General features: G+C 56.1%; 1 protein-coding gene across 4 annotated transcripts in view; it reads right to left on the reverse strand.

The window, feature by feature from the left end:
• Nucleotides 1-352: 352 nt before the first annotated feature.
• Nucleotides 353-14315, reverse strand: part of KIAA1755 — a 39179-nt gene continuing 25216 nt past the window's right edge. For 3 of the 4 annotated variants that reach the window (XM_079784177.1, XM_079784175.1, XM_079784174.1), the window contains 6 exons: nucleotides 13313-13411; nucleotides 11991-12139; nucleotides 9863-10001; nucleotides 9618-9740; nucleotides 8888-9109; nucleotides 353-4320 (listed from right to left, as the gene is read on the reverse strand). In XM_079784177.1, coding sequence (XP_079640303.1) covers nucleotides 3619-4320; nucleotides 8888-9109; nucleotides 9618-9740; nucleotides 9863-10001; nucleotides 11991-12139; nucleotides 13313-13411 — 1434 coding nt within the window. In that variant the 3' untranslated portion in view covers nucleotides 353-3618. The remainder of the gene's footprint in view (nucleotides 4321-8887; nucleotides 9110-9617; nucleotides 9741-9862; nucleotides 10002-11990; nucleotides 12140-13312; nucleotides 13412-14315) is intronic. The other variant, XM_079784176.1, reaches the window with a different exon arrangement.

A 14315-nucleotide genomic window follows, 5' to 3' on the forward strand; every position in this document is an offset into this window, starting at 1 on the left:
GCTACAAGCCGGGGGTCACACAGGCAGTCGGAAATAGGGCAGAAGTGGCACGGGAGGTCCTGAATCCCAGGCCATGCCCCTTCTGCCACCCCTTGCCCACCAACCCCTAGAGCTTAAAAAGGGGCTCCTATCACAGTGGGATATTCATAGTTACTGGCAGAGTTGGGGTTCCTTGTCAGCCCATATTCCTCCCACCAGAACAGGCTGCAAACTTTCTCAAAAATTCCACAGAGAGACACTGCACCCCCACATCCTCTTTTTACAAATTTTTATTTATTGATTTGAGAGAGACATCCATTTGTGTTCCACCTATTTATGCATTCATTGGTTGATTCTTGTTGGTGCCCTGACCAGGGGTTGAACCTGCAACCTTGGCATACTGGGGTGATGCTCTAACCAACTGAGCTACCTGTCCAGGCTCAGAGTAGCCTATTAGGGGCTGAGACTTTACTGATGCAGAGCATTGTTGCCACTAGTGGGGCATATCGGAGGAGGTCCCCCCGGACCCCCATCATGGGCAGGGTAGGGAAAAAGTCAATAAACCAGGTCCCTTTGGACTTCAAGAAACAACTGGGGATCCAGAAAACTAATTAGGAAATCTATACGAGTCAACGAGTGAAAAACTCTTTGGGAATTTATTGGTGGCCTCTGGAGAAATTTATTCCTTAATTTGTCGGCAATGGAAGCAGGGACTGGCTGGGCTGATACCTAATGATAATACTAGATACCATTCCATGAGCACTTACTATGTTCCAGGCACCTTTCTAAGGGATTTCCACATGCCAACTCATTTAATACCTGCAGCAAGCCTCTGAGGTCTGATTATTCTCGTTTTCCAGTGAGGGAAGCAAGGCACAGAGAGGGAGCATAACTTGGCCAAGGATTCACAGCTTGTGAGTGGTGGAGCCTGGGCAGGAACCCGGTCTGTCCAACTCCAGAGCCGCGTGACTGACCACTGGACCACACTGCCATGTGTGCTAAGGAGACCGGATATGAGTGCTGCCCAAAGGACCAAGCCCAGCCCAGCCAAGGCCCCTGGGGACAGGGCAGTGGCCAGGCACAGCAGGACTGCTGAGGGGACAAAGCCTGTGGCCACTCAGACCCAGCAGCCAGCCCAGGCTTGTCCACGGGGGAGTTAGAGGCATCAGTTGTACCGAGTCTCAGCTCTGCCACTCGCTGGGTGTCACTGGGCAAGGCCCCCCACATCTCTCTGAGTCTCAGTTTCCTCCTTATTAAAATGGGGTGGAATTAGCGTTGGCTTCGTAGGATTGCTGTGAAAAATTCAATAGCCCTGTAAAGCTTTTAAAGGGCTTAGCAGTGAAATAAGTCAGAGAAAGACAAGTATCACATGATCTCACTCATACGTAGAATCTAAGTAACAAAATAAACTGATGAACAGAGTGGATCCAGAGACATGGAAGCATGGAACAGAGTGCGGAATCTCAGAGGGAAGGCGGGGACGGTGGGTGGGTGGGAGGTAGTAAACCAAAGACCTTGTATGTATGTATGTATAACCCATGGACACAGACAATAGGGTGGTGAAGGCCTGGGGTGGGGAGAGGAGGGAGTGGAGGTGGGATGGGGGGGGCAATGGAGGAAAAAAGGGGACATATGTAATACTTTCAACAATAAAGAATTATTTAAAAAATAAAATAAAATAAAGGGCTTAGCAGCATGCTAGGCACAAAGAAAATGCAGATAAAGGTTAGCTATTAGTGTTATTATGATTCATTCTTTTTTGTTATTATTAGTACATTTCATTTCTGGACCCCCTCTTCCCCAGGGGCTGATGTGAGTAAACAGGTTGTTCTTTTTGGAGACAGCGGGATGCACAAGATGGCTCTGGGGACCCCTCCCTCCTAAGGATTCTTGGATCACCCATTCCCCTCCTCAGCCCCCCTCATCCCTCGCAGTAGCTATAGTCTCTCCTCTGAAGTCAGTTTCTATCCTTGCACCCCAGGTACCCTGGCTCCCTGCCTGTGGTCCCCACTTGCTGGATGCTGTTGCTATGGCAACAGCATTTTAAGAGCCTTCGGCCCCCCTCTGAGGTGACAGGCCTAGATGGAGATTGGCTGATCAAATGTCTCCTGCATTCTCAGGCCTGTCTGGATGGAAGACAGGAGAGAGGAATGTAAGAATGAGAGCTGGCTTGGGGTGGGGGGCTCACGCAGCCCTCAGCCCCCCGTGTGTGCAGACAGCAGCCCCCCCTGCTCTGTGTCGCATCGCAAACACCTGAGCAGGTGGGTACACCGTGAGCTTCTCAGCCACCGAAGGCCCCGAGGGTCTGATTTTAATGATCAGGAGGGGGACCCCTGCGGAAGCTGCCTCAGATCAGCCCTGCTACTGGCTCGGAGGCAGACAGGCCCCAAACCACACTTGAGTCTTGGAAGGCCCTGCAGTCACTTTGGGCATTGAGGTTTGCGTGGCGCTCTCTGCTGTGACAACTCCTGAGAAACCCCGTTCGTCTTCCTGGGCCTGCTCCGGGGCTGCCTCCCTCTCCTTCCACAGCCTCATCTGTGGGAGGACATGAGCCGCACCCTGTTCCCACAGCCAGGAAAATCCCAGGCCGGGCTGGCAGAGGCCGTGCTGGTACCGCGTCCTGGGGCAGAGGCCGGGCCCACGCTCTCAGGGCAGTGACATTCGGGGAAGGCGCTGGCTGGCTTACTCTGGGCGGGTGGAAGGCTTACTGTCTTCTACGCTCAGATCAGAGGTGTAAAGGCCGCTGCCATTGTCCCCCATCCCTCGGCACCATCTGCTGCCGGGGACATGGCTCCTACCCTTGTCGGGTCCCTACCACCAGCAGAACTTGGGACTCTGGGCACCAGAGACTGTGCCTAAAGACAGGTGAAGCCTGGAGTGGGGAGAGATAATGTCTGGGGAGACGTGGTGGGGAGGGGAGAAGAGAAGACAGAGAACACCAGGGAGTTGAGGGTGCTCTCTGGAGGGCAAGGACCAGGCTGCGGGGATCCTTAAATGTGAGGTCTGTGGCAGTTGGAGTTGCTGAGTGAGATGGAGAGCAGAGATGCAGCAGGCATTGCCCCCTCCCCTTCTCCCTTCCCCTCCCCCTACCTGGGACACTAACTCCTCTCCAGGTGATGGATTCTCTGGCCAAGGCCAATGGCACAATGAGTTGCATGCAGAGATTTGCTCGCCAACACCCCCTTTATTCCTTTCCCCAGTGGTTCCTGGGGTGACTGTCAAACACACATGCACCTGGATCCTTGTCTCGGGGTCTGTTCAGTGGGATCCTAAGACCAGAAGCCACTCCCGAATCTCTCACTCACGGTTCTGTACGAGGGCAGCGAAGCCCCTTGTGTCCCAAGGGGAAGCTGGGTGCCCCTGAACTCCAGCTGGGCACGCGGCCTGCCTATGGCTGAGCCCTCTGGAGGGGTCTGTGCGGGGGCGAGGGAGCCACCCCCACGCTCTGCTGCGCCCTGCCCTGCCCTCCCAGGGTCCGGACTTCTCAGTTTCCTGGTGCCGGTTCTTGCCCCCTCAGTACAGGCCACGCACACACCGAGTGCTCAGGAGCCGCGGCCTGATGGGCTGGGTCCCTCCGCAACAGGCCCAGCCCGCACCCCTGGAGCCTGGTACAGTGTGTGTGGGGGAATCTGCTCCCAGCTAGAGGGAGGCCGGGGGGCTTGTCTGGGGCGAGTCCTCCAGAGACGTCCGTGAGTCTGTCCCCTCTGAGGAGGAGCTGCCCCCGGTGGGGTGGGGGGTCTGCCTCTGCCTGGGGAGCCGCTGCCAGGAGAAGAGGGAGGTGAGGAACCGCTCAGGGGCAGGATCAAGGGGCTCGCGAGGGCCTTTGCCTTCACCAGCCTCTGTGGCCTGGCCAGCGTCCGGGGGCAGCGGGCCTGCCTGGAGATGTCTGTTCTGCCCCCGCCTCTCGGCCCGAGGAGGCCAACGGGGCTTTGGTGACCGATCCAGGCCCAGGCAGTCCTGGAAGGGCGGGCCCCGCCTTCCCGTGGAAGTGCCTTCTCCATTCACACCTTGGCCCTGGGAGGCGGGCCGCTGCAGCTCCGAGTGTGCCGAGTGGGCACTGGGGCCCAGTGGGCACGGACAGTGGGCCAGTGCCGTCTTCAGGAGGGTCTGGATCTCCCCGTGCCTCAGCCGGGCCTCCTCCCACAGGTCCTGGCCCAGGTCCTCCCGGCTCAGCGAGGCCACCTGCAGCCCCATGGCCGTGAGCTTCTCAGCCGGGAACTCGGACGACAGTCGTTGCAGGTAGCGGTGGAGGCGGCGCTGGCCCCCCGGGCTGGCCTTTGGGTCCTTGCCCAGCCTGAGCTGGGTCATCAGGTCCTGACAGTCCATGTGGAACCAGGCCATCTGGGAGACAAGAGAGGGAGGTGGGGTTCAGGCTGGGAGTGGGGCCACGGGGGGCTCTGTGAGGACAGGATGGGCCTCTCCGAGCGGAGAGGACTCGAAGACTACGCATGGCTGGATTGAATTAGTAACACGCCCCCAAATGTTAGGGCCCTCAGGTGGCCTAGATTTCCTTTGCTGACGGTGATGACAATGGTTTCCCTCTCTGCCCCAGGGCACACACACACCTGCAACAGGGAACAGTCCCCAGCACCTGGGAACTTCAGGCACCAGGGGCCAGTGGGGACTTATGCCTCCCTGGAACGCAGTTTCTCCTTCTGTAAGATGCAAAGTTGTAACTAGGTGATCATAAACACCTTTTTGAGTGCTGAATATTCAGGCTCTTGGATAGCATTAGCCCCTGAGGAGTGGTACTGAGGGAGGAGTCTGCCTACGTTTATTGAGCACGGCCTGTCTGCCAGGCCCTTTGTGTCTCCCATCTGATCGCACGCAACCGTACCCACAGCCCATTGGACAGAGGAAGAAACTGAGGCTCAGAGACGTGAAATCCTTTGCCCAGGTCACACTGCAAGTCAGGGAGGAGCTGGGGTTTGAACTCAAGAGAGTATCCTCCAAGCATCTCCTTGCCCAGGAGAACCTGGCCCAGGCAGCGAGACCATCAGCCAACCCAGGCCCAGCGGCCCCCTCACTCCAGCCCCTCGGCCCCATTTTGGGGTTCTGCTGTCCCTACTTCACTTGCAAAATGTCCGCAGGCTGCAAAGGGGCCAACACATTCCCAGCAGCTCGTGAAAAACATCATCTTTCTCTCCATTAATTTAGAAGCTGACAGCGAGCTGTTAGGCTGTGGGGATTGGAGAACCATTTTCTCCGAGGAAACCATCTTTCCGTGGATTAAGGGAACTTGTCTTTAGATAAATGGCTTCATATTCGCGGAAGCTCACGGAGCTCATGGCTGGGAAAGGGCTCCATAAATCTCCCTTAGCGGCGCAATCGTGTTATTATTATTTAGTGCCAAAGCTGCTGCACGCACGCTCTCCGCCCAGGGCCGGGCCCAGCTGAGCTGTCCTGTCTGTCTGTCTGTCTAGGACTCCATCTTCTAGGCCGAGCTGGACAGAGATGGGTAACACCTCAGAAATCATCTCGCCCCAACCCTTGTGCGGATTAAAATTCAGGGCCAGGGAGGAGAGGGGGCTTGCCCAGATCAAACAGCGAGAGATGGCCATGGTAGGACTTCAGGTCGGCTGGACCGCATGTACGATTTCTAGTCCTGGGTCGGACTGCACGTTCCCACACACATCCACAGCCCTCCTTCCTCCAGCCACCTGGCCAGCCCCCCAGCCCAGACCCCCCCCACCCCCCCGCAGGTCTTGCTCTGGGCCCCATGGACCAACCCGGTTGCCACCTCGGGAGCTCACCTCACAGGTGGCAGACAAGAGAGGAGCAGGTGATGAAGTAACAGGATAATTTCAGATCACAAAGGGCCAGTGAAGCGATAAGCACAGGGTGCTGAGAGAGAATGGGGGACAGGTAGGAGGAGGTCAGGAAGGGTCTCTGTGAAGAGAGGACACTGAGCTGAGCACTGAAGAAAGACAAGAAGCCAGCCAGTCGAGGGGAAGAGCACTCCGGCCGAGGGAACAGCAAGTGGGAAGCCTCAGAGCTGGAGCGTGTTTGGTTTCTCCAGGGAGGGCCAATGGGCTGAAACTGACGAGCAAGGGAGCAGGTGTGGGGGTTATTCACATTCAGCCTAATTCTCTCGGCAAGGAACCTGGCAAGGCTGGCACTGGAGCCCGATGATCTGGTTTGAATCCCAGCTCTGCCACTTCCTAGCTGTGTGGCCCTGGGTGCTTTGACCTCTCTGTGCTTCCTTGTGCACAAAATGGGCATAATAACAGTACCTGCCTCACAGGGTTAGTGTGGCCATAAAACTATGTGGACTGAAACCAGGGCACATCATAACCACAGAAGCATTATTGTTACCATCGTCATCATCATCGTCATCATCGACGAGGAGTGAGGCCCAGAGCAGTGAGACTCTTTGAAGCCACACAGCCCATCTCTATATAAAAAAGCCCAAGTGACCGAACGACGGAACAAACTGGTCGACTGGTCTCTATGACGCACACTGACCACCAGGGGGCAGACGCTCAACACAGGAGCTGCCCCCTGGTGGTCAGTGCACTCCCATAGTGGGGGTGGTCAGTGCACTCCCATAGCGGGAGTGCCACTCAGCTGACCAACCCATCCAGGTGGCCCACCAGCCCGGAGGCAGCCACTCCCTCCCTCAGTAGTCCTGCAGGTCCAGTCTCCGGAGGAGGAGCCAGGCACTGGCGGACCCGTGCTGCCTGCACAATCCCAACAGCACCGCTGGCCTCCTGGAAGTCAGCCGCTTCCCCTCCATAGACACTCTGCAAGGAAGAAAGGATATAAAAGGGGCAGCCAGGTGGCTCCAGACCACTGGTGCGAAGGTCAGCAGGACGGATCCAGATCCTGGGCCCGCAGATCCGGGCATTGCCTGCCCGGAGGGCCAATTGTGTCCTGCCCCTCCCCCCCCCTCGGGACAGGCACCAGACGCAGGGCTCATGGCTGGCAAGTGCCGCTCTGGCAGCACGAGCCTCTCCCGATCAGGACTGACTGTGGTGAGCCCGTGGCAGGTGCAGTGGGGCGGGGATGAGCGGGAGCGGCAGGCAGGAGCAGCAGGCGGCATTGGACTGCTGGTTTCAGCCCAATCCCCACAGGCCACGCCGAGGGACCCCACCTGTGCACAAGTTTGTGCACTGGGCCTCTAGTACAACATAAGCTGCCTTGCTCTCTACAGTCTGCACAGCTGGGAGTAGGAGATTCCTTTGCTGTCACGGCCCACATCTGCCTCCCTTGCCTGCTGCCCCAGGGAGACAGAGAGTGGCCTGTCCTCCCAGAGCCCCTGGCATGATTGACCGGAGTCCCTCCCACTGCCTTCTGAAACATCCTGTGTTCTCTGTCCCCGTGTGATGGGCAGGCCTGACAGCTGGGAGTCTGGGGTCAGGCTCTTCTCACGCTCTGTCCTCAGTGGTGAGGGGCAGCTGAGGTCACTGGGCCTGGGCCAGAGAGGTGGGTTCTTGTTCCAGCTGGGTCACAGCTTTCCCAGGCTAATCCCCATTCCCCTAAGCCTCAGTTTCCCCATCAGAAAATGAGAGACTTGAGAGAGATTTAGAAGAGGTGAGGGCTCTAAAGTCAAATCCTGCTTGACCATCAGCCCTCTGGGGGTCCCTGAGCCAGCTACTTTCCTCTTTGGGCCTCAGTTTTCTCACCTGTAAAATGGAAAAATGTTGGCACCCCTCCTTCATGAAGATGTGGTGCGAATTCAATCAGGCAAGGTTTGTGAAGCACTTATACTGGCAGGAGGCTCTGGCGTGAGTACACAGTCAACACGTAGGCTATCCTCATAATAATCACCTAATCATCATCATCATCATCATCCTGGCTTAGACATGACTAATTGGTTGTCATTCTCCACCTACCTCCCCACCTTTGGAGAACATACAGCATGTGATAGGGCATGGACACATCTATGTTCACATTCCAGCTTTTCTTTTCTCCATCTGTGTGGCCTTGGGCAAGGCCCTTTCCCTCTTTGGGCCTCAGTGTCCTCATCTGTAAAATGGGCTAATCAACCTTGCCACATTGGGTTGCCAAGAGATGATAGATGCAAAGTAATGGAGTTTCTCTTTCCTCTCACGCCAATACTCTGTGCTTGTCCCCCACCCCCACCTGACCATGGTAGTCCTACCCTCTCCTCCACCCTCCTGGCCAAACTCCAGGTTCCCAGCTAGGACTGAGGCCTCTGTTCTGAACATGCCACCCTCAGCCAATTGTCCCCCCCTCCTCCGCTGGCGCCATCTGTGCAGGCAAGGCCTGGGAAAGAGCACTCTAACGGTGCCATGGGCTTGCTGTGTGATCTTGGCTAAGTGACAGCCCTTCTCTGATGCTGTTTCTCCAAATCTGCACCAGAGGGGTGAGATGAGATCAAGGTCACCTACAGAGATCTATGTGTGGAGAGAAAGCCTGTGCTTTTGCCTGGATTCTCAGAAATCCCTAGGCTCCTTTCCCTAATCCCAACGTTTAAGAAGCAGGTGAGCCCTAGCTGGTTTGGCTCAGTGGATAGAGCATCGGCCTGCGGACTGAAGGGTCCCAGGTTTGATTCTGGTCAAGGGCACATGCCCGGGTTGCAGGCTCAATCCCCACTAGGGGGCGTGCAGCCGATCAACGATTCATTGATGTTTCTATCTCTCTCTTCCTCTCCCTTCTTTTCTGAAATCAATTTAAAATACATATTTAAAAGAAAAAAAAGAAGAAGCAGGTGATAGCTGAGGGTCACTGGGAGGTTGCCTGGTGTAGCGGGTTAAACTGGGTCCGGGATCAGCTGGACTGGATTTAGGCGAGTGACTTAACCTCTCAAGCTGTGCTTCCCTTCTGGAAAACGGAGGTGATGGGTTGTGGAACGCAGCGTGCACAGAGCCTAGTGTGTGCCCGCCCGGGCTGCTCCCTGCCTCCCGGCTGGAGGGCGGGCCGAGCAGGTGGGCGGAAGGCTCACCTTCTTGCAGAAGTGGTACAGCTGGAGCAGCGTCTCCAGGTCCGTGCGTTGCCGCTCAGCAGCCATGTAGAAGTGGGTCAGCTTGGCCTGGAAGGCCCGCTGCGTGGAGGCAAAGGCGGCCAGCTCCGGGACCTCCGCTCCGCCCGCCGCGCGGGCCCCGCCCACTGAGGCTCCCAGCTGGGCCGCCTGCTTGGACAGCTCCAGGCCTTGCCGGTACTGGGCCTGTGAGAGGAGAGGGCCGTCCCTCAGCTCCTGCCTTAGCTGAGGCCTCCCACTGCCCCGCTGCTGAGCGATGAGATTCCCCGTGCCTCAGTTTCCTCATCTACACAATGGGGCCCCCGGCCTTGGCCGAGGCCGTGTACTTCTCCTAGCTGGGACTCTGCTTGGAGTCGTCCTCTTCTGGAAAGATTCCCGGCCCCAGAGTGTTCGGGTCCCCACAGTTTCCCTTTCTGTCTGTTTCCCTGTTTGGCCCCACCTCCAGCCGCCCCCACCCTGATCTGGGAGTTCCCCGAGGGATTCTGAGATCAGTCGGCTTTGGACTTGGTGGTCCCGGAAGCTCCCTGGAGGACATAGCATCTAAGCTGAACCCGTTAGGACCTGCGCCGGTCTCCTCACTCTCTCCGGAAGTCTTCGTGCACTTGCCCACCTCCACTCCTTGGCCCTGGCATGCCACCCCCTCCTGCCCTCTCTCCACCTGCTCCAGTCCTGCCCCTCAGTCTCAGGGACTCACTGCAGCCTGAAGGAAGAAGTCCTCAAATTCGAGGTGGGCTTTCTGCACTGACTCCAGGCTTCCGTCCTTGGGGGTCAGCGCTTGCAGGCACCGGCTTCCTTCCTGCTCCATCCAGTTGCTGACCTGGGACAGGGGAGGGAGGTTTGGACATGAGGGGCTCATGTCCTTACACCAGAGCGAGTGCCTGGCTGGGGCAGGGACTGGAGCAGAAGCCCCCGCATGTCCCGGGCAGCCCCCCCTTTCACCTGGTGGATGGCAGCTTCCAGGCGGCCCATGCGGACTTGGAGCTCGAGCCTCCCCAGGAGGTGATTAGATGTGGTGACCAGGACATGCAGCTGTTCGTCCACGAGGCTATAGAGGGCAGTGGCTTCAGCCAGATGGCTCCTGGGAGGCAGTGGAGGTGAGAGAAGGCCCAAGATGTACCCTCTACCCCAACACTCCTGCCCAGTATTGGCCTGCCTCACCCCCCAACTCCCAGGGAGTCTGTGGCCCAGACCTGGGTATTCTAGCTGCTGATTTGCTGTGTGACCCTGGGCAGGTCCCTACACCTCTCTGGGCCTCAGCTTCATCTACATGGACTGGGAGGACCATCAAGCACAGCAGGACACCAAATGACACTCTCTTACCTGGGAGGGTATCAACCAAACTGAACAGACTTGGGTTCAAATCCCAGCCCTGCTACCTTCTAGTCATGGGACCTAGTGCAAATTTCGCAACTTTTCTGTGCCTCTGTTTTTTCATCTCTCAAAGGTGGAGCTAACAGAATCCACTTCACAGACTGCTTGCAAGGATTAAATGATCTAACTCCTTGACTCTCAACCCTGGCTACATATTAGAACCTGCCCTGGGCGCTTAAAAAATCTCGATGCCCAGGCCCTCCTGCATCCAAAACACTTAACACAGGGCTGGGCTTACAGTGTTCGCTGGCACTTGTTATTTCTGTTGCAGTGATAGTGAGTAGCTGTAACACCCCCTCACCAGTCTCCATTTTACAGATGGGAAAACTGAGGTCCAGAGAGAGGAAGTGACTCTCAAGTATGGCAGTCTGAATTGGAACCCAGTCCATGGCTTTTCCTGAACATTATTTTAAAAAATGGTCAAAGCCAGGAATACACAAATGGATTGTGGACGGGACCCAGGCGTGGTAACACTTGGGTAAAGGGAGGCTTTTCCGACACCCCTCAAATCCCACCCACCTTCCTCTGCTCGTGGGGGGTGGGGGGGAAAGGGAGGTGTCTTACTTCAGAAGGAAAAGGAAAAAGGGGAGATGGAATGGAAGGAATGCCTGCTTGTCTCGCTCTGGGCCTCCCCATCTGACTGATACTCCTCACGGTCCCTGCCCTTTCAGGTGAGGGTCCAGGCTGCGTGAACCTGATGGAAAATGCCAGCTTGCCTGGCGGAGGGAGGGAGAGAGGGAGGGCGGTAGGCGGAAGCTGCAGGGACCCAGCAGCAGAATACGCACAGCGGCTCACACGGGACCACAGCGCCCCCTGGTGGACCTGCCGGTGGCCAACGGCCTGGAGGGGCCTCTGGTTGACAATAGGGGCCTGGCGCTCAGCCAGTGGGATGGGATATTCTGGGAATCAGCCCCACCAGGCCACCTGAGGGGCAGGGGGACGACTTCACACCTGGTACCAGGGCCCTGCTGCCCAGTGCTCATATCAGCATGACTTTGCCTGTGGGCACAGCTCAGGGTGGTGTGTTCAAATTTCTGGGCCAAGTTGCCTGGGCTCTCAAGTCCTGGCCCCACCACATCCCAGCTCTGTGACCCTGGGCAAGTCACTTAGCCTCTCTGAGCCTCAGGCCCCTTCACTGTAAAATGAGAATACTAACAGGTTCACCACATGGGTGGGGATTAAACGAGTTACTATTTGTAAAGCCTTTAACACAATATTGTGCTCATACTAAGTGCTATTTAGGTGCTGGTTAAATAAACGAATTGTCCTCGAGTTTATGCAAACTTTGTGTTCTAACAGAGACGAACAAATTTCCAATTACTGACTGATTTAAGTACTGATTTGCCCCTACACCACCCCTAAATTTAAGAAAATTGGTACTTTCTGGGAATGGTTTTTGCTGTGGCTCTGATACCTCACACACGGTGAAGTCTCCTGTCCAGGCTCAGCTCGATGTCCGGGCGAGAGAAAGTGCCTGGTGCATGAGTGTGACCGGAAACAGGCAGGGCTGTCCTCCGAAGCCCACCCCCGTCTGAAGATGACTGGGGCTGAAGGAGGGCAGCAGAGAAGGGACAGGATACGGGCCTGCGCACATCCCTGTCCTGGGCACCTGCGGGGCCCACCCTAAGTGTCTCCAGCTCCAAACTCCCATCCAGGAAACAGGTGGGAGGGGAGAGGAAAAGATGGGCGTCCGTACCTGACATCTGGGTTGAAGTCCAGCCTGCTGGCCTCCTGCTGCAGCCTGGCCAGGGTGGCTCCGCCTTCCCGCTGGAGGCCCAGCAGAACTGGGTCCCTCAGCACGGCCTCCATCAGCTCCTTGGACTTGTTCAGACACCTGGAGGCCTCCTGCCAGTGTAGGGAGGGGGCCTGAGACCCAATCCCCACTCGCCCTCTACCACCTTCCAGGGCTCCCCACACCCTGACCATGCCCAACCCCCCCAGTCTGGCATACAAAGTCCTACAGAAAGTCTAGCCTTGATCTCTACCATCTCCTCAGGCCACTCTTCTCATCGCCATGGCAACCTCACTGGTCCACGTGCCTTCATCTCTTGTTGGCACACCCATCCCAGCCTCCTCACTGGTCTTGCTGCTACACTCTGGCTCCCCCTGCAGTCTATTTTCTACATGGCAGTTGGAAGGATCTCAGTGCAAATTTAAACATCCTTCTGCTTAAAATTCTCCAGTGGCTTCCCTGCCTGCTTAGAAGGAAATCCCAATCCAACTCCTCCTTGATACAGCCTCTATCCAGAAGATCTTCTAGTTTTCTCCTCCTCCCCCCCCTCCCAAAAAAAAATCATTCCGTTCCACACTGGCCTCCATGCTATTCCTGAACATACCAAGCATAATCCCACCTCAGGGCCTTTGCACATGCTTGCCCTCCACCTGGAGCCCAATCGCCCTCCTATTCCCATGCAGGCTCCTTCTCATCCTTCAGGTCTGAATTTAAACACCATCTCTTCAGGGAGGCCCTCCCTCCTTCCCCATTAGTTTCAATCTTATTTTCATAGCATTTGGCATAATTTGTAGCTACATGCCCATTTCTTTGTTCACTTTTTAACAACTACCTCGACCGCTGTACCATGCACCGCATGAGGGCAGGGACAAATCAGCTTGCCCAGGCTGGGTCTCTGGGTGCACATAGTGAGTACCCAGTAAATATTAGTCAAATGAATGATTGAAAAACAGGGATGAGCCCAGCCAGCATGGCTCAGTGATTGAGCATCGACCTATGAACCAGGAGGTAATGGTTCAATTCCTGGTCAGGGCACATGCCCGAGTTGTGGGCTCAATCCCCAGCAGGGGACATGCAGGAGGTAGCTGATTAATGATTCTCTCTCATCACTGATGTTTTTATCTTTCTCTCCCTCTCCCTTTCTCTCTGAAATCAATAAAAAAATTTTTTTTAAAAAAAAGTAAAACAGGGATGATCATGCCCAGCCTGGCTGTTCCCTTCATTGAGTCCTTGGTCTGAGGAATGTGAGGCGTGGTGAGAGTTTCCCACCCATGCCCCTGGCTCACCTGTGCCCCTCCACGGGGGTCACCCTTCTCAAACTCCTTGATGGATGCCTGGAGCAGGGAGGAGGCCTGGCGGAGGTCAGCAAGGAAAGGGTCTGACTTCTGCAGGACAGAAGGCCAGAGTGGGGGTGTCAGCCTGAGCCAGGGAGGAGGGCACCTCCCCCACCCAGGAAGACACAGCAGGGGCCTGAGGTGGTGGTCCTCAAACTCTAGCTGCATCAGAATCCCTGGAGGGCTGGTTAGCGTCCATGCGGCCGGGCCCCACTCCTGTGTTTCTGACCTAGTTCCTCGGGGTGGGGTCTGAGAACGGGAATTTGCAACAAGTTCCCCGGTGATGCTGACACTGCTGCTCCAGGGACCACACTTTGAGAACCACCGATGCTGGGAATGAGAGAGGGAGAAGAAAGACAGGCCTGCGCTATCCCAGGCCAGTGGGGATACCTGGGGGGAGGGGAAGGCAGAGGGAGAGGGTGGGCAGGGGAAGGGGGACATCCTCTGCTGGGTCCCACTTCGGCCCAGCTCCACCACGTACTCGCTGTGAGGCCTTGGGAAAGTTACTTAACCTCTCTGTGCTTCCGCTTCTTCCTCTGTAAAATGGGATCACAGTAATTCCTGCCTTACAGGCTGGTGTGAGGATCCAACAGTGTTCGTCTTCCTCATTACCAGTTTTATATTCTGGGTCTACAGGTAAGATTTCATTTAAAGGGAAGGTTTTAAAACAAAAATGTAGTTTGAAAGCCACTCGATTGATTGGAGAAGGGACCTGGGGCCCTGGGGACAGTAGGAAAGGAGATTGTTCAGTACCCTGTGCACCACGTGAATTTTGAACGTACTGCCCATTGTTAAACAGACCTGATTTTTAAAAGAAGAGGACCACATGGTAAACTGTTAGTATAGACCAGTGGCTCTCAGCGGACATGGGCAATGTCTGGAAACATTTTGGTTGTATTGGTCAAAGTGGGCAGAGGCCAGGGATGGTGCTAATCATGCTACAATGCACAAGACA

This window comes from Cnephaeus nilssonii, assembly GCF_951640355.1.
Source record: "Cnephaeus nilssonii genome assembly, chromosome: 11".
Taxonomy (NCBI): Eukaryota; Metazoa; Chordata; class Mammalia; order Chiroptera; family Vespertilionidae; genus Cnephaeus; species Cnephaeus nilssonii.